Below are 24272 nucleotides of genomic sequence, written 5' to 3'. Positions count from 1 at the left end.
TTGGTCATCAAGAGCTTTCCCAGCCTTTCCAATCCTGTGTCTTCCTAGCTAATAAGATAAAGGCGTATTTATCACTGATATTTTGCAGCTTCACTGGCCGTACACCTTTTCCTTTTGAGGTCAGTGTCACTTCCTGTTTGTCGTTGGGTCACATTATTCTTAGGAACTACAAAAAACTAGTTACCTAGAGTGTGCAAGGTTACAGTTTTTATTTGAAAAAATAAACAAATGATCCTAAAGAAAAGATCTTAGTCCTAGTTGTGACATCCTCCTTTATAGTGTCTTCTATGGACGTGTGTGTGCGTGTGTGTGCGTGCGTGCGTGCGTGTGTGTGTGTGTGCGCGTGTGTATGTGTGTGTGCGTGCGTGTGTGTGTGCGTGCATGCGCGTGTGTGTGCGTGTGCGTGTGTATGTGCGCGCGCGTGTGTGTGTGTGCGTGTGTGCGTGTATATGTGTGTGTGCGTGCGTGTGTGTGCGCGCGCGTGTGTGTGCGCGTGTGTGTGTGCGTGTGTGTGTGTTTAAAGCAGCCCTTTGCATTGTAAACCTTACAATGCATAAGGTTTATTTTTGGTAGCAATATTTACTGTTTGTCGTTGTATGGCTGATGATGGCTTACCTTAGTCCTTGTAGTCCTTACATCGTTTATGTAGCTGAAAACCTGCAGCCTCTTGGATAAGACTGAGAATGTAAATGTAAACTTTGGGTGATTTTTTTTTTTTTTTTTTTTTTTTTTTTAGAGCTCCTAATCTGTTAGTGGCCCGGGGTTTGCAGGGTTTTCCGTGTAACAGTGACTGGGAGTGAGAGGTATGGGCGTGATTAGTTCCCACAGCACTGACTAGAACTTGTGTGTGACTCCCCAGAGATGACTGGAAACTTTTCTGCCCTTTGTCATCTAATACTCATTATAATGGATCTCACTAACTGGCCCATCTCCCGTTGGGTTAATTTGCAGATGCCAACCATGCCATCCTTTTGCTAAATCTCTAATGCAAATTGATATTTATGGTTTTAAAAATTGAAAACAGAACCAAAAAAAAAAAAAGCTGTGTAACAAAAAGACAAACTTTGCTAACTTTTTACTTTTTTTTTTTAAATGAGAGATTAAGATACAGAGAGATTATGTGTGAGAGAAGAGGAAGAAAACATGCCACAAAACTACTGTAGGCTAATAAACTGATGTGAAAATTTCTCAATTTACAGCACTTGACAGGTGCTAAAAGAAAAGCATCTTTAATTTTAATGTGTTGTTAGGACCTCTTTAGAGAGACTGTACAAGTTATTAACAAGGTCCTCTGAGACAGGAGACGGGTAATTAACAAGACCTATGGAGATATAGTTTAGGTAATTAACGAGCTCTTAGGCACTGGACACAGGCTAACACGTGGTGAGTCCAATAGTTAGAGCAGGTCGTTACGATATGACCAAATGCAAGATAGAGCCTGTGAGTCCTTTGGAGCTTTTCAACAGGGAAGAATTAAGGTTGCATCCCAGTGATCTCGCATACTAATTCTTATAATCAATACATGAGCTTTTTGGTTTAAGATAATATTTGAGAGAATTATTTCTTCGTAAAACCAAGAAGCAGAGGAGTCTGCTAGACGTAGGCAGATGATCTTTGCTAGTGATGGGTACTACACTGTACAGTGAGAGGACAATCCTCTAGAAGGGCAGAAATTGTGTGTTCCTCACTTGTTTTGAACACATTGGTTGGGTATGTTTTTCTCTGTGGCGTCTTGTCTAAAATGGTCTATTCTAGATTCTCTTGCTCCTCTGTTGATTTTAGAATGGTCAGGCTTTTGGTCACAGGGAGGCAACATTAGGGACGTTCTAGCCTGGCTCCCTCATTCAGCTGTCCTCTGCCTTCACATTTGACTGCTGTTCTCAGTTGTAAAAACTTGGTCTGCTTATTTCCTGTGTAACTTTGACATTACCATCTCTAGTTTTGATTCAGAAAACTCCCAGGCAAGTATTTTCTTACAAATGTGTTGTATTCTGGTAGGTGTGTCCAACCAGTGGCCATAGGCCACATTAGGCTGAGGACAGTAGTGAGTATGGCCTGACACAAAACCATAGAGGCAAAAGCTCTTGAGCTGTTTTTAACTGACCATGTGGTTCTTAAGCATGACTTTGGTAGATGACAATGTCAAAAATTCAAACGTACCTGCAAAGGTTAAAATCTAATGAGTTTCTAACTCTGCACGACCTGTCTCAGGATGGCTCCTACAGGCCATCAAGGTGTTTCTGAATGTATCCCATGGTGAGGCCTTATTGGAGAAAGTATATAACGCAGTCGTGGGGGCAGGCTTGGAAAGCTTAATGCCTCTCCCTATATTCCCACCCCACTTTCTCTGCTTTGTGCTAGTGGTTGAGATGTGAGCTCATAGCCTCCTGCTTCTGCTGCTGTGGGCTTGTGCTGTCTCCATGCATAAGGTGAATGTGCTTAGGCTTCTGGAGCATTTTAAGGTATGCTATGATATAATGGAACTTGTGTCTTAGCCCAGAGCTAACATGAAGTACTATGGGGGAGAAGTGGGTGACTGAGGCTGGGGAGAGCATGGGGTGCTTGGGTGGTAAGGGTGGAGAGAGGGGCGTGCTTCTCAAGGAATACTTCTGCGGTGCGTTCTTCAGCCTTTAAGTGAGACTGTGGCAGAGGATTGGAAAAAGGAGAAAAGGAGCCAGTCTAATGATGTGTCGCATGCCTCATGTGTGTGTGGGTGTGTGTTTGTGTGCGTGCGCACGTGCCAAAGACCAACACTGCGTGTTTTCCTCAATGCCTCTTCACCTTACTTTTTGAGACAGGGTCTCTCACTGGACCTAGGGCTTGGTTCAGTTGGTGAATTTGGCTACACTGGCTGGCCATCAAGCTCCAGGGATCCATCTCTGCCTCCCTAGTGCTGGGGTTGCAGGTACACATCACTAGGACTGTGTTGATTTTTCATGGGTGTGCTAGAGATCAGAACTTAGGACCTCATGCTTTCATGGCAAGTGCTATACCACCTGAACTGTCCCCCCAGGCAGGCTGTGTCTTAGCTTTGAGAAGATGCAGCTTTTTAAAACTGTTTTGTTTTGTAGAACAGTGTTAGGTCTGTGGCTTCTGAATCAGATGTAAGGCGCAAGTCTTGATGGAGAGGTTTGAGGTTTTAGTTTTTGTTTACCATAAAGTGATGGTTCCTTGTCTGTTCAAGGTTTTTATTTCAAAAATAGGGACTATATGTTTTGAATTAAAATTAGCAAGCTAGTATGAAAACATTAACAGTTCTTGCAAGTTTATTTTCCAACACTTGAATAATCTTTGGCTTCTTTGAGGATAAGAATGCAAATTTCACTAATTTTAAATTTTTGTGCATTTACAATGTTTTCATCTTATTGTTATAATAACTGTACACATAGAAATGTAGTTCCGGCTTTTACAAATCTTGCACTGCCACCCCCCCCCCCACCCCTTCTTTCTTTGAGATAGGGTTTCTCTCTGTCGCCCTGGCTGCCCTGGACTCCCTTTGTAGACCAGGCTGACCTCAAACTCACCGAGATCCACCTGCTCCTGCCTCCCGAGTGCTGGGATTACAGGTGGATGCCACTGCACCCAGCTAAAGCTTGCCCTTAAGCTCCTGTGAGCCTGTCGCTGTGGGAAGAGCCGTGCGCCCTACTCCTATAGCCCTATTTCCTTTTGTGTGCACCTCCTTTCCAGGCCTCTGGTTTTTGTACCTAGGGCGTTTTCAGCTACTTTCTCTTTACTGATGGTAAAACTTTACCCTTTGATACACAGGCAATGTATTTATATATTGTGTATTTGTGGTAGTAACTACTGTAGCTAGATTGTATAAATAGCCAATGGTGACCTATAAAAGAAATTAAAATGTGCTACTGTATTTATTTAATCCATTTCTCGAAACTTTAGGATCTGAGCATTTGACATAGGCATCCTTGAACCTACTGCATCTTTATATGATGTTATTAATAATTATTAATAAATAGTGAGGCGTTTACTATATTGAATGATATTTTAATGTGTTTTATGTATTTGTTTTACACTTGGAAATTGTTCTGATGAAGGAAGTAATACCATTTAGATGGCTATTGCTTGAACATGCTTGGTCTTCTTCAAGTTGGTATCACTGGATTTTTTGGTATGGCATCTCAAGCATGTGTAAAGCTTCACTAAGATCAGGAGTGGAGGCTTGAGGTATGACTTACACAGTACCAAGGGCACAGAATGGAGTTGCCCTCTAGGAAACTTGCCGTGGAAAGGTAGAGAAAGGAGCAATTCAGTGTACTGAAAACTGGGGAACGATTTCCTCAAGGCAAGTGTCTCTGGCCTTGATCTTGACCACTGAACATGGACTTTGAAAGCTGGGAAAAGAGTTCATAGACATCTTCATTTTAGCAAACATTAAAAAGATCATATAGAAAGTGGCTCGAGAGCCATGTGTGGTAGTACACACCTGTTATTCCCAGACTCAAGAGTTCAAGGCCAGGTTGTGCTACCGAGTGAGACCCTGTCTCAAAACTAACGAAACAAGTAAAACACATGGGGCAAAATACTCTTTATTTTATTTTTATTTTTATTCACTTTAAATCCTGGTCACAGCCCCATCCTTCCTCTCCTCCCAGCCCCACCCTCTTCCCTCTCTTCCCTCCTCCATTCCCCAGAAAAAGGGAGCCCCCCCCTTCCCATCCACCCCAGCTCATCAGATCACATCAGGACTGAGTGTGTCCTCCTCCCCTGTGGCCTGGCGAGGCCGTCCTGCCAGGGGAGCTATCAAAAAGCTGGCATCAGAGTCCATGTCGGAGACAGTGCCTGCTCCCCTTACTAGAGGATCCACATGAAGCCTGAGCTGCCCATTGTCTACTTCTGTGTAGGAGGCCTAGGTCCAGTCTGTGCATGGTCCTTGGCTGGTGCTTAAGTCTCAGCAGGCCCCGCTAGGCCCTGGTTAGCCGGCTCTGCTGGTCTTCTTCTGGAGCTCCTGCCACTTCCAGGTCCTTTTAGCGCCACTTTTCCACTAGGCTCCCTATGCATCACCTAATGCTTAGCTGTGAGTCTCCGCGTCTGTTTCGAGCTGCTGCTGAGTGGAGCCCCTCAGAACACAGCTCTGCTGGCTCCTGTCTGCAAACAGAGCACAGTATTGTTAATAGTGTCAGGGCTGGCTCTCTCCTATGAGGTGGGTCATGGGTTGGGCCAGGCACTGGTTGGACACTTGCCCAGTCTCTGCTCTGTCTGCTCTATCTTTATCTCTGCATGTCTTGTAGACAGGGTAAATTTTGGGTTGAAGTTTTTGTGGGTGTGTTGGTGTTTCCCTCCCTTTACTAGGAATCTTGTCTAGTTAGAGGGTGTCCTCTTTAGACACTATGGCCTCTGCTACTAGGAGTCTTTGCCAGAGTTCCCCTCATATTCTCCCAGGAGCCTGACTCAGGGGCTCCAGCTTGTCAAAATTGAATCAAGATCAGGTAAACAGTTTAAACAGTGTTTATCCCCTATGGAAATAGAAGCAGTCATCAAAAGTCTCTCAACCTAAGAAAGCCCAGGGCCAGATGGTTTTAGTGCAGAATTCTACCAGACATTCGAAGAAGAGCTAATAAATTACTCCACAGAATAGAAACAGAAGAAGCACTGCCAAACTCATTCTATGAAGCCACAGTCACCCTGATGCCTAAACCATTGAACACTCAACAAAGAAAGAACACTTCAGACCAGTTTCACTCATGAGCACTGATGCAAAAACACTTCATAAAATAATCACAAATCGAATCCGAGAACACATCAACGACATCATCTACTATGATCAAGTAGACTGCATCCCAGGGACGCAGAGATGGTTCAACAAACAAGAACCCATCAGTGTACTCCACCGTATGAACAAACTCAAAGAAAACTCATATGATCATCTCATTGGATGCAGAAAAGGCCTTTGAGAAATACCAACAACCCCTTCATGATGAAAGTCTTGGAGAGATCTGGGATACAAGGCACACACCTAAACACAGGCAAGGTGCCTCGCAGCCAGCCGACAGCCAACATCAGCTAAATGGGGAGAAGCTCTTTGATAGGTTTCAAGGAAATAGTGATTTCATACTGTTAAATTATTAGTTTATTAAAAACTGAGCAGTTCCATTTATTTTTTAGCTAGGGTTAGGGAGCTGTATTCCACTCTGTCCTTCTCTGCCTGGTAGTTTCCTGAGCGTGTATGTCTGCTCCTGTAGGCTTCCAGGGACCCGGTTAATAGGTGCCCTGCAGCAGCTCAGCATTAGCCTTTGAGAACACTTTGTTAGGGAGCTCGGTGTAGGAAAAAGGTGTCCAGCGAGTCATACATTTTGTTTATCGAGACATACAAACATGATTTTTCATGTCATTTTTCATCTTCAAAGAAATGAATTGTCTAAAGGTATGAAAAATAAAAATCAAACTGAACATGATTTGTTTTGATTCAGGGTTATATTTGATTTTTCAGTGAAGGATTTCACAGTGTACTATGAAAGTAGAATATGTTGAAGGGAATATAGGACAGATACAAGTTCAGAATTATGGTTTAAGTTTGGTTTTTTAAAAATATTTTTATTTAATTTTAATTTATGTGCATTGATGTGAGGGTGTCAGATCTTGGAGTTACAGACAATTGTGAAATGCCATGTGGTTGCTGGGAATTGAACCCGGGTCCTTTGGAAGAGCAGACAGTGCTCTTAACCAGTGAGCCAACTCTCCAGCCCTCTAGGTTTGGTTTTACATCTTTGGAGAAAAGCTGTTGGACCTTGTGCATTAGCCTTTCACTGTCAAATAGGGTGACCTGGTGGGGACAGCATAACATGGTACACAAAGTGCAGTGATGGACACATGACCTGGAAGTGGTTGTTCTGGCTGTGGTCTCACTACATGGAGTCTACGGAACCCCTAGCAAGTGTGCTAACCAGATAGACGGAGGCACTGTGAGCAGAGTGTCCTCCCAGCTGCCATACAAAGGATAAAGGATGCTAACTGAGAAGGGCCCCTGCCTTAGAAGCCCACGGGAGCACCAGTGCATCCCCTCACCCAGGTCTGAAGTGTGAGACACTTGATCTCAGAGGCAGATAGAGACAGTGCACTGGTCCAGTGACTACCTTCTGCCCCTCAGCCACTGGTCACAGTGCACATGTGGCACTAACAGTGATAGGTGAGGTCTTCTCAGAGTACAGAGATAAGCAGTGCAGTTTCCCTGGTGACAGAAAGCCTTCTTAAGTCAAGAGAGGCATGATAGAATTATGGAGTGAAATGCCTGAGTTTTCAAGTTCATCTTGACATGTCAGGGAAGTTGTATGCATGTTGCTGGGTTTATTCTTCCCATGTATTGAGGGTACTTAAGAGAGACATGTCTGAGACGCTTAGCTTTAGAGACATGGGATTCGGCATCCACAGGGCTTATATGTGGAAATCAGTGAATTGTTGTACTGTCTCTAAAAAAGCTCCTATTACTTTTCTTCAGGAGAAAGTAGTTAATAAACTTGATTGACTATTAAGTTCTCTAAGCATGCCTTTCTTTGGGAAGTCCTGGTGCTCTAGGTCTGTCTCCAGCAGCTCTAGGATTCATGATTGAAAACCTACAAGTCTACATTTACCATCTGTGGCCGTTGGTGTCGCTGACCACAGTTTTTAATTGTCTTGCCTCTGAGGTCTCCTAAAAGACACCCATGAGAATATTAATAAGCAAGTTGATGTTACTCCCCACAGGCACTTATACATGAGTTCTGTTTTGTCACTCAGGGTTAGTGTGCCCAGTCCCAGGGGAGAGCGTGTGCTGCCTGCTGCTGCCCGTCGTTGATGTGACTAAGTCCTGTTACATGCTTTTTCCACAAAAAGAGAGAAAGAAAAACACTGAGTTCCATCTTGTCTTCTCGACTTTATTTTGCCTGTGTGACAAGCATAATTATAAATGAATTGTGTTTACTGAAGAAATCTCTTTGGCTACTTAAATTAAAAATTCTGAGGTTTAGGAATAGGATGATTAACAACTTTTTAGAATTCCATAGTGTGTAATGTCTTTGGAACATGAAATAAGACGCTTGGGAGTAACTGTTTTTAGGGTTTGCCAGAGGGCTCTTCAATTAATTTGTATTATGGTCAAATAACTAAAGTGGTGGCAGGTTGTATGCTTATAAGCCAACCAGTTGAGTTAATTTTATTGGAGCCCATTAATTTGAAACTTATTTCAATTCTTACTGTCAGTTTGTCTTAGTTTGCTTTTCTGTTGCTGTGATGGAGACCATAACCAAACAATTTGAGGAGGAAAGGGTTCATTTATTTTGTCTTACAGCTTACAGTCCCTCACGGAGGGAAGGCTGGGCAGGAACTCACAACAGGAACCCGGAGGCAAGAACCGATAGAGAAGCCATGGAAAGACGCTGCGGACTGACTTGCTCAGCCTGCTCTCTTGTACACTCTGGACGTCCAGTGGTCAGCACCACTTAGAGTGGGTGGGTCCTCCCAAGACAATCCTTAATCAAGAAGATGCCTTCCAGGCTTGCCTATAGGCCAGTCTGACAGGGGCATTTTCTCATTTGAGGTTCTCAAGACTCTAGCTTGTATCAAGCTGACAAAAACCATCCAGGACATAGCTATAAATGCTGGAATATTTCTTTCTGTCTTCAAAGGAACTGAAACTAATCTAATTGTGTTTTCTCAGGTATGAGTATAAGTAATGTTTGTTATTTAGGAAACGGTTTCTCTGCTCCCCGGGGCTTGCTGTCTTGGTGGTGGAGCTTGGATTGACTGACCTTGGATTGACTGACCTTGGATTGACTGACCTTGGATTGACTGACCTTGGATTGACTGACCTTGGATTGACTGACCTTGGATTGACTGACCTTGGATTGACTGACCTTGGATTGACTGACCTTGGCTCTGTTCACTTAACCACTTCAGCATCCACACTCTATGCTCCCGCTGTGCGTGGAGCTTGGCAGGGCTAAGGCTGGGAAGGTTAATGAGATAGGATTTCTTTAAATGGCTTCCAGCAAAGAGGCATGGGAAGCTCTGGATGGAGGCGAGATGCAGAGAAAGTGGCCGTTGAGTCACCATTTGCTGTACAAAATAGTATTTTCCTCATTTCTTTTAATGTTCTTCTAATGTTAATACTTTAAAAGTTAAAAATATGAAATTTTTGAACAGTTAGGGGGCTTGTACTTGGGCACTGAGTGGTGGGCCGTCAGGCTGGAAAGACTGCTGAGCAAAATGGGGTGGGACTGAAAATTTTTCAGTGAATTTGCAAATAAAAATATACTTATCTTTTTACCTGAAAACTTGATTATGTTAAGATTAAGACATTTTATCCGTTTAAAATGTTTTTAAGTATATGAGTTAAAATACTGTTTGCTTAAAAATTACTTTAGTATCCTGTGGCTTCTTCAAACTTCCTCAGGTCTTTTTCTAAGATTAAACTTAAAATTCTGAAGTTCAGTTACACAGATGCCCTCTTCACTGTGAGCATATCCAGGGTTATTTTCTACCTGATTGAAAACACCATCCCCTAACTTGTCGGCAGCTGAGTTGAGCAGTCAAGTTGTATTACTCAATATCTTGTCTGACATGAGGACACCAGTCCAAAGAAAGAGATATCACAAATTGGTGCCACACTTCAATGAATAGAGACATTGTATTTTGCACCACACTAATTCAATCCAGTTCAGTTAACTCTTTTTCCCCCGTGTAAGGACAGATTTTTTAAAAGGTAGCCATGAGTGGCTGAGTTGGTCATGTGTTTGACACGTCAGTATGTGTACAAAGCCGACCACAATGGATTTCAGCCTCTGGATTTCAGACAATACCAGTGTGGAAGCCTCACTTAGCACGTGGCACCTGGTGGGAACTTGGGTCACAGGCTCACAGGCAAGCTCAAGCATGCTCAGGTTCAGAGAGAAGGGGTGGGGCTCACCCTGAATGCCCTGCCCTCCCCAGCCCTGCAGTGGAGGGAGGCCTAGGGGTGGGGCTCACCCTGAATACCTAGCCCTCCCCAGCCCTGCAGTGGAGGGAGGCCTAGGGGTGAGGCTCACCCTCAATGCCTTGCCCTCCCCAGCCCTGCAGTGGAGGGAGGCTTAGGGGTGAGGCTCACCCTCGATGCCTTGCCCTCCCCAGCCCTGCAGTGGAGGGAGGCCTAGGGGTGGGGCTCACCCTAAATGCCCTGCCCTCCCCAGCCCTGCAGTGGAGGGAGGCCTGGGGGTGGGGCTCACCCTGAATGCCCTGCCCTCCCCAGCCCTGCAGTGGAGGGAGGCCCTGGGGGTGGGGCTCACCCTGAATGCCCTGCCCTCCCCAGCCCTACAGTGGAGGGAGGCCTAGAATCATCACTCCCTTCTCAGATTCTCATTTTAGCTTTCTGAGCAAAAATTACCCGACACTACATAGGGCTTTGTGATTTTGATAAACATCTCTGACATAAATGTATTCCTTAGATATCTTCCTGATAACATAATACCCATGCTCCTGTTGTGTCTCAGCTCAGTGATTTTTACCTGAGATAGACAGTTGAACAGACACAGTCATGACGCTCTGTTCTTAGGGATGAACAGAGTAGGTCAGACCCCCAGTTGTAGAGTGTGGATATCTTACTGAGAGGAGACCAACACTGTTGGAGAACATGCTTGTTGCCCGTGGCTATGGTCTAAAGCGCTCTAGTTTGGCCTTAGAGCCCTTTGGGGGCATCTTAGTTTGTGCTCCAAAGTCCTGTAGCGACACCACTGCCTGGTACTCACTGCTCTCCCCGTGTCCACAGAGCCTCCTTTACACAGCCACGCTTCTCCAAATCCTGCTTTTTCCCATGAAACAGGCCTTCTTCAGTGAATTCTGTGAGAGAGCATGACTTTCTCACACTTGCTGTAAGAGTCTTGGGATGCCCTAAGCCTCCATCCTGGGAATGAGGCTTTATTTCATGATGAAATGAAGTTGGTCAGTTAATCCAAAATGCCTGTGTTGGGCTTTCAGCATTACAGTCTGCACTCACAAAGATCTGTCGACAGGAAATAGGCATAAGGCTGGTGTCCCGGGTAGGACAGACCTCGGAGCCGCATTCCACCAGCCAGTGGTGGGAGGACTTGGAACAGGTCAGTGATGTGGAAAATAGAGTGCGGTACGACATGACCCTCTTAACTGTCATAAAAATAACAGTGAATTTTGAAAAGAGTTTAAGCTCTAGGTGAAGTACCTCAGATGATAGTGAGATCATGCATGGGATGTGGTCTTTCTGCTCTTTGCTGTCCACAATACTCCATTCGTGTTCTCTACCCATGCCAGTCTTGTTTGGGAGACACTTTTGCCATCATGGCTTTAAGGTGAAGGAATCAAGATACCGTTACTTCCTCAACCCCTTCTCTGCTGTTGAGCACTTTGGTGTTGTGACACCCCTGAGTGTAAATCATGCTGCACATGGGACTCATGGGACTGTGCACCAGTGGAGGTGGGTGTAGTGCAGCATGTTGGTTATCAGAAAACATGCCGTGAGTTAATGGGGCAAGAGGACACTGGTCTCACTGGCCCAGTCTTTCCACTCGCTTGGATTGAGAACTGGAGAACACAGAGCTCATGAGCAATCACTCCAATTCTGAACAGCACTGTAGGTACAGGGGCGCTCTAATGATAGCCTCTGGGACTCTGTTCTTAGGGTTCCATTTCCTGTCAGGGGTTTCAGGCATGGCTGGTTCTATGACACTAGCACAGGACCTTGCAGAACACCATGCAGATGGTGACGTACAGGGATGGGGAGATATGGCAGCCACATAAGCCTGTCGGTGGTGTCCTGCAGGTACTCAGCACGCGTTTCATGCTTGTCTGCCTAGTCACGCAGCCCTACAGCAGTGGTAAAGTGCTTCCATGGGCTCTCTTCCTGGGAAAGGTCCGCAGCCAATTCTTGTAATCTGGCTGTGAAAACCTGAGTCATAACAAATGTACCCTGGCTACAGAGGACACTCTTGATGTGGTGCTATATGTTTCATGCCTTTTAGAGTGGGCAGTGTGGGATATGAGATATACCCGTAATTAGGAATGTGTTTTAGACAAGATTTCTAGTGTCCACACTTTCTATCACAGTCAAGATTTTAAAAGGGAAATCCTTAAATCTTCAGAAGAGTCTGGTTTTTTTTTTTTTATGGAAGCAGATAATGGAAAATATGTCTTATAGTTAAGTCTTCTTTTTAATGTGTATGCGGAATAAAAGGGCTCCCCGGACATTAATATGCTTTGTGTCTGTTCTGAGGACAAGTGCCTTAAATACCGGGGACAATTTAAAGTGGAAGAGGACTGATGAAACATTTACTCATCAGATGCCTTTGAAGTTGAGCTTCTCTGGGGTGCAGACTCCTTCCTAATGGACATATTTCAAAGGAGAAAGTGGCTGTGGCATTCTGCTGTGATGTCTCCAAATGGACAAAATCTCTTTTTGTTTTGGTCTGTCTCTGGCTAAATTTTGAAAGCTAGCAACTTAGAAATCATATTGATGACAGAAATTGTTTCTGCTACTGTGGACTCATTCTCATCAGCAGGGTAAGGTTGGAAAGTTAACTTTTCCAATATGCTCCACATTTTAAACAAAGGTACTTGATCTCTGTTGTTCTAAAGCTTTTCCAAACCTAGGTTGTCTCAGCTTTCCATAGTGATATATCAGAAGGGTTGCATCATGTATTTATAAGATGAGGGGTATATTATAAGAACTACTTTTATGAAATATCTTGTTGGTAAAGTCAGTATGCTTAAAAATATTAGAACCTATGCATTTAAGAGTGATGATTCCTTGATTCCAATAAGTGAAGGGTTTTCTTTCAGGCTTTAAACTCGCAACTGCTGTAAGGATGTTGAGTAAATACTGTTTTGCTTTCTAAGTCTTGAGTTGAGTCTCACTTCTTTAAGCTAGAAATTTAACAGACATGTATGTTGCAGTGTGGCTTAAAATGTTTCTGTTTTTCTGTTTCTTACCATATTGACTGTGCCACATTTAATCATTATTTTATGCTTTATTACTTAGTTTTCATATGAATCCAACAAGCAGTGAAGACCTCAGGAAAATCCCGGTAAGTTTCCAAGGGGTAGCAAGATCACCAGAGAGCAAGCCTGGCTTCTCTCTAATATATTCCCTGCACACCTCTGTGTCCCCGAATGTCTCGGTGGCAGAAATGCCATTGTCAGTGTGGTGTTTGGGGGAGAGAGAAGAGAAAGTAGAGACTTTGCCTCTACTACACAAGTGAATGTCGCTTTTGTACGTGCTCAGAGATAGCTCAAGCCGATGGAGTTATAATTGATGTCTATCTAGAATATACATGTTTGTTTGTAGCTTGTGACCTTAATGTGAAAGCTGTGTGTCTGAGTCAACATAGTTGTGAAAGTAGACTGACATTTGTTATTGGGACAGGGACTGACTGAAGAGCAGAGCTGCTTGCTGATGTACAGCAGGAAGGCAGCATGGTGAGAGACCCGAGATACCTCAGGGTATTTATCTTCTGTGTCAGACCAAACCCAGGTCTGTCCCAAGATTGGCAGCAGTCAGTTAAGTGGATGTGGACAGTTTGCAGGGGCTGTTGAGATAGCCTAACTTTGTTTCATTGTTGCCTGGTGGTCAGGATTGTATACAGTTCAGTTCCTTCTGAGGCTTCTAAACATGTTGGCCTGGAGAATAAATCACTTTATAAAAATACAGGCAGAGAGTCTTGGGAGAAAACTACATTTTCCCTGAGTAACAGAAAGAGGCCAGTGGCTGCTGCTTCAACCATCTGCCCTTAATTTGTGTGATCCATATGTATTTAAATTTTCTCTAGCAATTGCACATCGCAATTTCTAGTATATGGTTTGTCCAAAAGAAGTCAAGTTGGGGTTATAGTCTATTTTATAAACCTTTTTAAGTGCAGTGGTCTGTCTGAAGAGTGGTAGAAGGCATTGTGGATGCACAAGATTTTAGATAACGCTTTTGCTGTTTTATGTAAATGATATTTAAGTTTTGATGTTTCATAAATACTTGTCCTTATAATATGGCAGTCTCGAAGCAATGTCAGACTATATGAAGTCAGCCTTTGATCAGATAGTGAAATGAATTCTACCAGGCTGTTACTTCATCTCAAACAAAATGCAACATCAAAAATTGATTTAATATGTAGCTTTTGTTTATTAGGTAACCCTTAATTACAATTTCTGTGTGCTTGTAGACGTACTTTTCCAAATCTTATAATTTATTGCTGTTAAAACATCCTCAGAAATCTTTAAAGAAATAAAAAGTGAAAATTGTTTTAGTTCAAGGATTTAAAGGTGATAAAAGAATCCTTGATGTGTGATTATTTTTCTCTAGAATCTAACTATTCTAAATGACAGTTAAAGGGTTACTAGGTGTTGCTAATGTACTGCAAGATACAATTAAGAAAGGAAAGCGTCCTTACAGTCGAGTTTCCAGGAGAAGTATTTGAACAATTTTTATGTTGAAGATTATAAGATGTTTGAAGTAATTTACATGAAGTTCTCCAGTAATAGCCATCCACCAAGTTATTTTCTCTCCTCCTAGACGAAGTATTGTGTAATTAGGTTTGTATGTCGGCTATGCTGGTGCCAACACCTGTCTGTGGAGGCGCGGTGTTTAGGCAGGAGCAGTAGCCAGTTGAAAGGGCAGTGTGAGCTCTTTAAGGCCTAATTAAGAACTGAAGGGAGATGAAGAGAGGAGGACAAAAGATGTGAACGTATCTGAGATGACGTTCCCAGAGCAGAGCTGCTCATTATACAGTAATGAGATGATCTGAGAACGCCGGGCTGCATCTCCTCCCTCTGCCTTCCAGTTGCCTTGGACGTCAGTGAGGACCCCACCAATATTTGGTTACCAGGGCAACCTTTCTTTAAATCTTCAGTTATTTTGAGTCTTGATAATTTGCTTTTGTCTGAATTTAAATATTGTAGTGTGTGTGTGTGTGTGCGTGTGTGTGTCTGTGTCTGTGTGTGTATTTCCTACTTTAAAAGGCTAGATTATATGTAAGGTAAAAATAGCTAATTCTGAGAATCTTCCACATGAGCCTTATTATCTAAAATTCTGGTAGCAAACTCCATAGAGGACTGCTCTTCTCTTCCCCAGCCTCCATCTTAGTGTGTGTAAGGGAGCTCACCTCAGCAGGCGTGAGGTAGAAAAGGGAAGGGTTAGCTGTGGAAGAAAAGAGGCAAGGGCATTTATATTAAATTTCAAAACAGGAAAACATCTTTCAACTTTTTGCTATCCATGAAGTATAGGGGCAAAATACTGCATTCGTAGCATTCCCATTGCAGGCTGCATTTGCTCGTTGAAGTTTTCAGTTTTTCCTGGATATTAGTAATACACCTTTTGAAAAACAATTTTGTATTTGCTTGAGAGTTTCTATCTTCAAACAAACTAATTTGTTAAGACCAGAAAACATTTTAACATTGTTAATATCAGTTAATATTAATCTTTGTTATTTCCTTTGATATTATAAACCTCTGTGTATAGTAATATGTCAATTTAAGAGTTATATAACTAAAATTAGAAAATTTTCATGGTTCATAAACATTGAGTGATATCTGTAGCCAAGCCTTGAGCTGTATTAGTTATTTTTATTTTTTCCCCAGAGTGTAGCCTTGATGCACGTGTCTCTAAGATGTTTTCCTGTTCAGAAACCTGATGTTGAACTTTAGGTGAAATTTCCACCTGAAAAGAACACAGGAGAACTTCACTAAGAACAAAAGTATATTTCTAGGAATTAGGCTGTGGTGAGGGCGGGAAAGAATATGTTTGTATGCTGTTCATTTTGGCTGTGAAGTATTGAATAGTATTGTGAAATATCAGGTAACCTTGTGAGACTAAGATGATTCCTAGCATGGCATTTAGACTTATTATGTCATAATGAAAATTTTGCCATTTCATTTATCTTCGTTATTTTAAAATAAATGTTAATATTAGCTACATTAACTAGTATGATTGATACAAGATTAAATGTAACCATGTGAGTGATTTTTAAATGTATGCCCTCACTTGTACTTTGAAAAATCATTGTAATTATTATATAATTTGATTATAATTAGAATCTTAACAGATGATAATATGTTAAGTTCATTGAAAAAAAAAAAAACTCAAAACAAGTAACCTGTAACATAGCCCCTTTAGTTTAATTTAATGACTCGCATGATTCTCAGATTTTCCAGTTAATATTTTATTAGAAAATGAAATCTTATTAGCTGGGCTTTATTATTTTTTTAAAATGCAGTTCAGAAAAAGAGTCATTGACTAGATAACAGAATTCTGGACCTGAAAGGGTTGGAGGAGATGTCTCAGCGGCCGAGGAAAGTGAGCCACAGCCGCTTCAGCCTCGTCCCCATAAATATTACTTGTACAGAGGTTAGCTTTTCATGACAAATTAAAACCTCTCTATAATTTATCTTGTCTTTACTATAGAAAATGCATAATATAATTTATGTTTTATGAGAATATAATTAATAAATTTATACCATAATTCTAAACAATGAGTGTCCAGTGCATTATGCTATAGGCTTAACTGACCCAGGAGGGAAGGTAGACGCCAACATTACCTTCAGAATTATCCATATGGTGCTTAAGAGCAACGTTTGAAAAGTTGGGACACAAATAATTTAATTCAGAAAGCTTCAAATTTTCCTATTTACTAATGGAAAATAAAATGAGTTGTTTAAAGTATGTCTTACAGAATTCAAACTCACTTTCCTTAAATATTGTGTTTGACTTATGATTAAAATAAGGTTATAATTAACTTCAAAATCTAGTAAAGGATTTGATTTTCTTGTTTGTGGTCTTGGTAAGCATTATTTTTTAAATGGTGCTATTTTAAATTAACATTTATTAAATGTTCAAAAATCCTTCACGTATTTTTTATTGTGCCATTATAGAGCCTATGAAGGGTTTTTGAAACATCTAAATGCCTTCAGTACTTCAGTAGCTCTGGAAGTGACTTGCTCTCCCAGTGAGACCACCCAGAGCTGCCATGTCAGCCCCTGAGCATCGCCTCAAAGGTGTCTCTGCTGATCCTAGCACTTCAGAAGTGATTCTCTTCTGCTTAGAGACCTTCGATGGCTTCCTCTTTTCTAGGAAGTCTACAAATCCTCAAAAGCACCACTGCCATGCTCGATGGTGCAATGGGTATCTCCAGAGCCTCTCTTCTCTTGCGCATGCTTCCTGGACATGCCTCCCTGTCCTGGGACAGGCCACTGGACCTTGAGCCCTGTTTGTTAATTGTCCATGCTGGTCCTGCTGCCCATGTGGAGCCTGTTGCAAGCTGTCACTACCCAAACTCTGAGGCCTGGCTATGACAGAGGGTTCTCAACCTACAGTTTGTACACAGGAAGGAGGGACACATTTGAGTGACAGCTTCTGCCCTGGGGTCTTGGAGTGGGAGCATATGGTGAAAGTGCTGGCCTGGGATTTAACAGAAAGCTCCAGATGCATGACACAGTCCAAGTAGGTGCTGAAGATGGGAGAGACATGATTTCTGTGGGAGCAAGTCTTTCTGCGTTCCCTAGGCCTCGCCAGTCCTCTGCTGCCTTAGGAACAAGAGAACCGGCTTCCTTCATATGTTAGATGATGTTTTTTTTTTTTAAAAAAACAAAAACAAAAACACAATGCAAGTGTTTGGCCAGAAGTGGTGCAAATCATCCTAAATTGTTGGGTTTAGGAATAGAACTATGCTTTAAAGGCATGAAATGTGCTACTCTGTGTCTAGACATTTGCACAGCAGAAATCTAAACCCCAGGGCATTGAATAGAGGATATATATTAAAGACATCCTCACAAGTTTTTTCTTTAGATTTTGGTGTCACAATACTTTAGAATAAAACGAGTTAAAAGAAGACCCTCTTTAGGTTGCGCTTATGCTTTGGTTTGAATATCTTTAGCTAAGTAAATCAGCAAGGTGAGAGGACATGCAGCGGTCCTGCCCATGAGTACTGATGTGGGTATGGCTGAGTTCTGAGCTTCCTGGTAACAGGGCCAAAAGGGGAAAACACCATCAAAGGAATGGGTGTTGCTTATGGGAAATGAAGCATCCACTAATCAGGAAGAAGCTCACCCTGCTGGTCAGCCGTGGCAGTGCTCACTGGGTTACCTCCAGGTAACCAGAGAGGCAGACTGGTATTTCTGTTTCTCACAGTCATCATCAATTAAAAAGCCCAGGTGGAAGTGTGAATCTGAGTTTAGAGGTAGCAATTCTGTGAGGACAGTATCTACGTGTGTAGTTTTCTATAGCTTTTTGGCAGTGCTTTGACTAGATTCTTACAGATGTTTGGTTTTAACCTGTTTTCATTGCATTGGCTAAGTAGGTGGAATTACAAAGCCTGTCTATTCCCTTTAGTGTGCTGGGGATGGAGCCGAGGGGCTTTTGCATGCTAGGCAAGGCTACTGAGCCACGGCCTCAGCTCAGGCAGTCTCTGGCATTAGGACATTGTTCCCAGTTTCAAGTGCTGAGGTCAAATCAAGCTTTCAGTCTGTCTGCGCTCCCTCTTGGCACGCTGACTGTAGCTGTGGCTGGAGAGGAACTGTATCCACTTCAGCAGAAGCAGAAGGTGGAATTCTGACTAGCTCTTAATGTGTGTGTCCCTGTGTCCTCCTGCTGTAGCAGTTCTGTATTTCTTTCCAGGACAGCAACCCTTTCGACGCCACGGCTGGGTACCGGAGTCTGACCTACGAAGAGGTGCTGCAGGAGCTGGGGAAGCACCAAGAGCTGCTTCGGAGGAAGGACACGCACATCCGGGAACTTGAGGACTACATTGACAACCTCCTTGTCAGGGTGATGGAAGAGACGCCCAGCATCCTGCGGGTGCCCTATGAGCCATCCAGGAAGGCTGGCAAGTTCACCAATAGCTAATGGAGCCAACAGGGCTGTATTTATAATTGGGAAGAGAAGGGGGAATAAGAAGGAAGTAAGGAAGGGGGGAGGAAGGGAGGGCGGGAGGGGCGTTACTGGAAGAGACCACACTTGGTTTTCACTTCCTACCCTCCACCATTGGGAAAAATAGCCTTGTACATATTCACAGGTGTTGTCAAGAGTAACCTTTAAGGTGATAAAAACACTCTAAACTCTTAAACTGAAAACGAGCCATGCCTTGATGAGTGAGCAGTTCTGTGGCATCACTTGGGTGCTGGTGCCGGACCTCTGTCTGCCATAGGCCTGGAAATACATCCAACAGCCCACGAGTTGTTCCTCAGGAATAGATGCCATAAAGCAGAATCGATACTATTGTCGGAGTCTCAGAAGTCAGTCTGTAGACACACTCAGAGTCAGGAACACTGCTCATTATAACACTACTAAGAAAGAGTTCCTCACACATGACCATGTATGTTTGTGTGTCTTTGTATATGAACTACATGCATATACCTCATATACACGTGCGTTTTTATGACACTTAAACACAAGTGGTTGCCTCTAGGGTAAGGATTCCAATCTCTTAGTTTAAAATGCGTGTTTGCCGTATACACCCAGGACGGCTTGTCACCAGGACCACCCCACTTGTGTGGAGAAGCTGGTTCAATCCAGTCCTGACTCTCTGAAGCCTGAGGTTGACGGTATTCACTGCGTCTAGCTCCAGCATCCAACTTTGCCCCGTGGTGGGCTCACGTCGGTTGTCAAGGGCTGACAAGCGATAGCGCTCCTCATTCTTCTCACTGAAGCGCGGTGTCTCCAGCTGGGCTCTCCTGGTCGCCGGGCTTACGGGACGTGCGCGAGGAGATAGGCTGGTGCTGCTGATACTGTGGTGGGTCGTGAGCAAAGACAGCTGTGCAAAGCTATGTCTGAAAATGAGCAGGGGGTGGGGTGACCGTCTGTTGCCTGATAACCCAGGGCAGCAGCAAGTTCTAGCAATGAGGGCTGGGCATGGTTTCAGTCTCATCAGTAATAGAACACTCGGTTGCCTTTGAGGCCTGAGCCAAAGCCCCATTGCAGCAGTGAGTGCCGAGAGCCGGTCTTCACCAGCATCACAGTGTGCAGCGACCCACATGCACCCTGGAGGAACCGACGTCACAAACTGTGGGGTCTTTGTTCAAGCCTGCCTCCCTAGAGTGGTAGTTCCTCTGTGAATTAACTTTGTGTGTTTGTATAAAATTATCCTAAAATTTAAAGTGAAAAGCAATGAAATAAGAATATTGCAGATCTTCTGCTTGTATTTTCAGGTCTCAACACTCTGAATTGAGGGTGGAAAGACTGCCACATGCAGAGAGTGGTGCCAAGTGTGCTTCGTAGCCCTTAGTGAATGCATTTTACTGATATTTATCTCTAGTAAGACTTCACTGAGAGTTAAATGAATGCAGAGATTATTGTTTTACTGATTTTCATATTTCTTAGTCACAAATCCCTTGTTATCTGTATTTTCTGAGTTTCTATGGTTTTCTAGAAAACATGGGTTTTGAAGTCAATTTTTTCCCAAGTACAAACTTAAATACTTTTCTAAAATTAAAAGAGAAGGAAAAATGGCTTTTTACAATCAGTTGTCCTTCCACTTAATTAATAATCAAAGTGATTCCAAATAAACTTCAAGGTATAAGGTTTGATTTTCCCATGTGAGGTCTTGGTAAATGCAATTTTTTAAATGGTGCAATTTAAAGTTAACATTTATTAGATGTTACCAAATCCTTACGTATTTTCATCATGCCATTGCTGAGACCTTACAACTTTTAAAGCACCTAAATCCATGTATTCAGTATTACAACAGATATCTGCAGGTACAACACATGCGCTGGCCAAATATGTCCTTTCTAGAGTGAACCCGAGCTGTCCATTTTGTCCTAGGAATAAGCTTCCCATAAATCTCATCTAAATGCCGTCGTTTCTTTTATGAGAAGTCAGTCATAGGCAACTTTTGCCTCCATGAGAGTCTGTGTGCGTGGGCTCCTCTGCCTGCCCGAGTAACTGGCTGAATGCGTGCTTGCTTGCCTTTTCAGAATCTGCAATGAAGCTTTGTCCACTGGCAGTCTTATAGGCACTGAGGTTTCTCTGAGGCACAGTCATTGTTGCTAAATTTAAAAAAAAAGTCTGAGACAAATCAAACATCTACGTTTACACTCCAGGAAGTGTTGTATCTAGTGGTAAGAGTTCACTTGTGAACTTAATGTTTGTGTCATCAGTCAGCATGACAAACTTAAAAAGTAACACGTGCTCCCAAGTGAGCACAGCACATAGCGGTGTCTGCGTGCAAGTGGGAGCCGGGTACTGTAGAAAGAAGGCCAAGAGGTCAACTCATCTATTTTCCAAATGTAACACGGAATATTCTCATTTATTTTTGTATTAACTTAGAAGTGGAAAATGTATGTTGCAGTAAACAGTGCATGCACAATAGATTTTTAAGGATATTTTATTTCTGCTTTTAGCCTAAAAATATGTGCTCAAAAACACTTCCACTAAGACTTTTTTTTTTTTAAATCACAGAGTCAACACTTATCTCAAGCCTGATTTAAGCTAACACACTTCTGTTACATAATTAAACTGTTTCTTAAAACAACAACAGTGTTTTACAACCAGTCTCTTCCCAGTTCTAAACTCAGCCTGACAGTATTGCTACACCACCCTGCCACTGGAACTTCAAGTGTCATTCCTTGAACACCAAGGTCATGGCTTAGAGTTGTATATAAGACACCATGTAACTCACTTACAGTAAGTATTGGAGGCATCGCCTTCCACTGCTGTGCTCTGCACCCAACCCCGGTTTTGCCCTCCTCCCATGAATGTAGTGCCCTTCATAGATTATACATAACTACATGTATTGCTTTTGGCAGTAAGTCAAGTTCTAGTTGTAATTTTCAAACTGTGAAAATGTTGCCTTGTATTTAAAAGGGTTTCAGGAGTGGAAACCCAAGTGAGTCAGGTTAGTGACAGACCTGCTCTCTCATGCCCCCCTCTCCCACCTCCCCACCCCTGCTGCCCCTGCTGCCCACCCCATGCGAGTGACTGTTCTGTAACAAGGAGAACCTTAAAAATGAAAAATGAGAAGGAAGACCTGCTGTCTCTAAGTATCTATAGTGACTGTTACACTGAAGCTTTGGTTTTCCTGGGTAGCCTTGTTTTCCCTGAAAAAATAAAAGCAGCTTACCTTGGATTGGAAAAGCAGGCTAAAACTCCTTGCTGTCTGTGTATCTGTTGTCAGGCCTATAGGTGTGATAGGTTTCGCTGGGTTGGGTGGGTGAAGTGTGAGCATGCCCAGGCATTTGATCTCTTTTCAGCAGAGGGAAGGACTGCACTGTACGCTCTTGGTGGTATTGGAGAGGGTCTGTCAGCACATACCGAAAGCCCCCATTTTCACAGATTGCTAACTTTAATAATCCAGATGCTGTCCTTGGAGGTATTTAATATGCAATAGGTAGCACCTTCACTAATTAATCTGCATATGAAGGGCTTCCTGATGTATTTAATAAGATGTGTAGAAGCTCTTCAAGCATTAAACTAAAGTTGACGTTTTATTTCGTTTACTTCTCTCTGTCAAAAAAATTGAAGTCTGTTACCTAATGGTACATTTGGGCCTTTTAATTTCTGAAACTTCTAGATTGTTTTGTGAGGTACAAGAAATGCTGCAGATCTAGAAATGTATGTTGTTAGCAAGTGTTTGAATGATGTAAGCATTATTTATATTGGAAAGTATTACCCCTACCTTCTTAAATAAATGCTTAGTAGCTCATATACATTTTTGCAGGTACGAAAGTATATAAACATTGTATAATGTGACAGTTGTATAATTTATGTAATCTGATGCATGAGTCAGAATTTTTATATATGGTAATTGATTTGTTATAGTTGATTAAAGTGTTTAAACTTAATCCAGTCATCAGAATTTCTTATTATAGATAAAGCTGTTCCCACCATGCATTTCCATAGGAGTCTTTATTGTCTCTTGATCAAGAGACAGGCTGTGTTGGGACACATGTTCAGTAAGGCCATAAGGCCTCCAGACCTGCCTTGTAGAGAGTGTGGTTCTGTAAAGTCTCTCTCTCTCTCTCTCTCTCTCTCTCTCTCTCTCTCTCTCTCTCTCTCTCTCTTTCTCTCTCTCTCGCTCTTCTCTCCTCTCTCTCCTCTCCCCTCTCGCTCTTCTCCTCCTCTCTCTCTCTCTCTCTCTCTCTCTCTCTTTCTCTCGCTCTCGCTCTTTCTCTCTCTCTCTCTCTCTCTCTCTCTCTGTGTGTGTGTGTGTACACCTATGTTTACGTGTGGTGAGAAAGAGCACATGCGCATGTGCACAGGTCCTTCCCTTCTCACAGGCCATGTTCAGATTACAGACACTTGCACTACTGTATTTAGCTTTTAATGGAAGCTAGGGATCAAACTCAGGCATCAGACTTCCTTAGCTAATCCCTGAGCTATCTCCCCCGCCCCAGAGAAGTTTCTAAGAACTTAAAGGTAACAGCACATGTGGAGATGCATACGTTCTACCCTGAGACTTGCTCCCGGGGGATGAGGTTTAGCATGGAAACTGCCTCATGAATGCTGTCATTCAGGCTGAGGCCTGTGGTAAGAGCTTTCTTCTGTGTCGCTTCATTTCTCACGACTCAGGCAAAGAGGACACAGGTTCTGGAGGAAATTATAGTCAAGGAAGAGTAAGATGGGGTTGGCAAGATGGCCGTGTGCCAAGCATTGCTGATGCCGTGGAGTCTGGAGTCCCGATCCTGAGATGCGGTTCCTGTTCCTAGGTGTAAGTCGGGCCCCTTTAGAGCAAGAGCTTGCTCTGCACAGTGGCTTATCTTCCTGCTCTGTAATGGTTGTTGGTTTTGCAGGGTCTTTAACCTGCCCCTTCTCTTCCCTGCTAGCTAGCCATAGTCTAGACTTACTCTCAGTCTGCAGAGATAAAGGCATTTAAGGGCAATTGGAGAGCCAAAAGTCAGTGGCATCAAGAAGTTGTCACTTTTCAGGGTAGTTCCTGTCCCACAAATGTGTCACATGTTATACTTTCCTTAAATAATCTTGCATGGCAAATTTTCACACTTCTACCTTTTTGGAGCTATGCAGTTACTTAAAATTATTTGAACCCCCAAAATGCTTTTTTTTTTTTTTTTTTCATGCTTTTCACACACTAAAGTTTCATGCCTAAATGTCCAATGGTTATTTTATCACTTGGTAGTCCTACCACATGCTAGGATTCATGGGAGAAAATAAGATTGCAGATTTCTTAGGGGTTTTCAACTCTGCTGTGTGATGGTCAAACTCAGGGTAATGTCTGGTTAGTATTATTGATACCGAAGTTGGTGAGTTCTTGTTCTGTGTTTTAAGAAATGAGCATAGTAGAGCTTCTGGCTGCTCTAATATTTCTCATAGTCTTCCTCACTCTTGCTGCAGTAGTTGAACAAGAGGT

At 42.8% G+C, this 24272-nt stretch overlaps 1 protein-coding gene across 2 annotated transcripts in view; it reads left to right on the top strand.

Annotated features, from left to right (window-relative positions):
- Window positions 1-19355, top strand: part of Rab11fip2 (RAB11 family interacting protein 2) — a 33115-nt gene extending 13760 nt beyond the window's left edge. For both annotated transcript variants that reach the window (XM_051146867.1, XM_051146868.1), the window contains 2 exons: window positions 12971-13016; window positions 18587-19355. In XM_051146867.1, the coding sequence (XP_051002824.1) occupies window positions 12971-13016; window positions 18587-18814 (274 nt within the window). In that variant the 3' untranslated portion in view covers window positions 18815-19355. The remainder of the gene's footprint in view (window positions 1-12970; window positions 13017-18586) is intronic.
- Window positions 19356-24272: the final 4917 nt, after the last annotated feature.

Source organism: Acomys russatus, chromosome 5 (genome assembly GCF_903995435.1).
Source record: "Acomys russatus chromosome 5, mAcoRus1.1, whole genome shotgun sequence".
Taxonomy (NCBI): Eukaryota; Metazoa; Chordata; class Mammalia; order Rodentia; family Muridae; genus Acomys; species Acomys russatus.
This window is presented reverse-complemented; position numbering and strand designations above follow the sequence as displayed.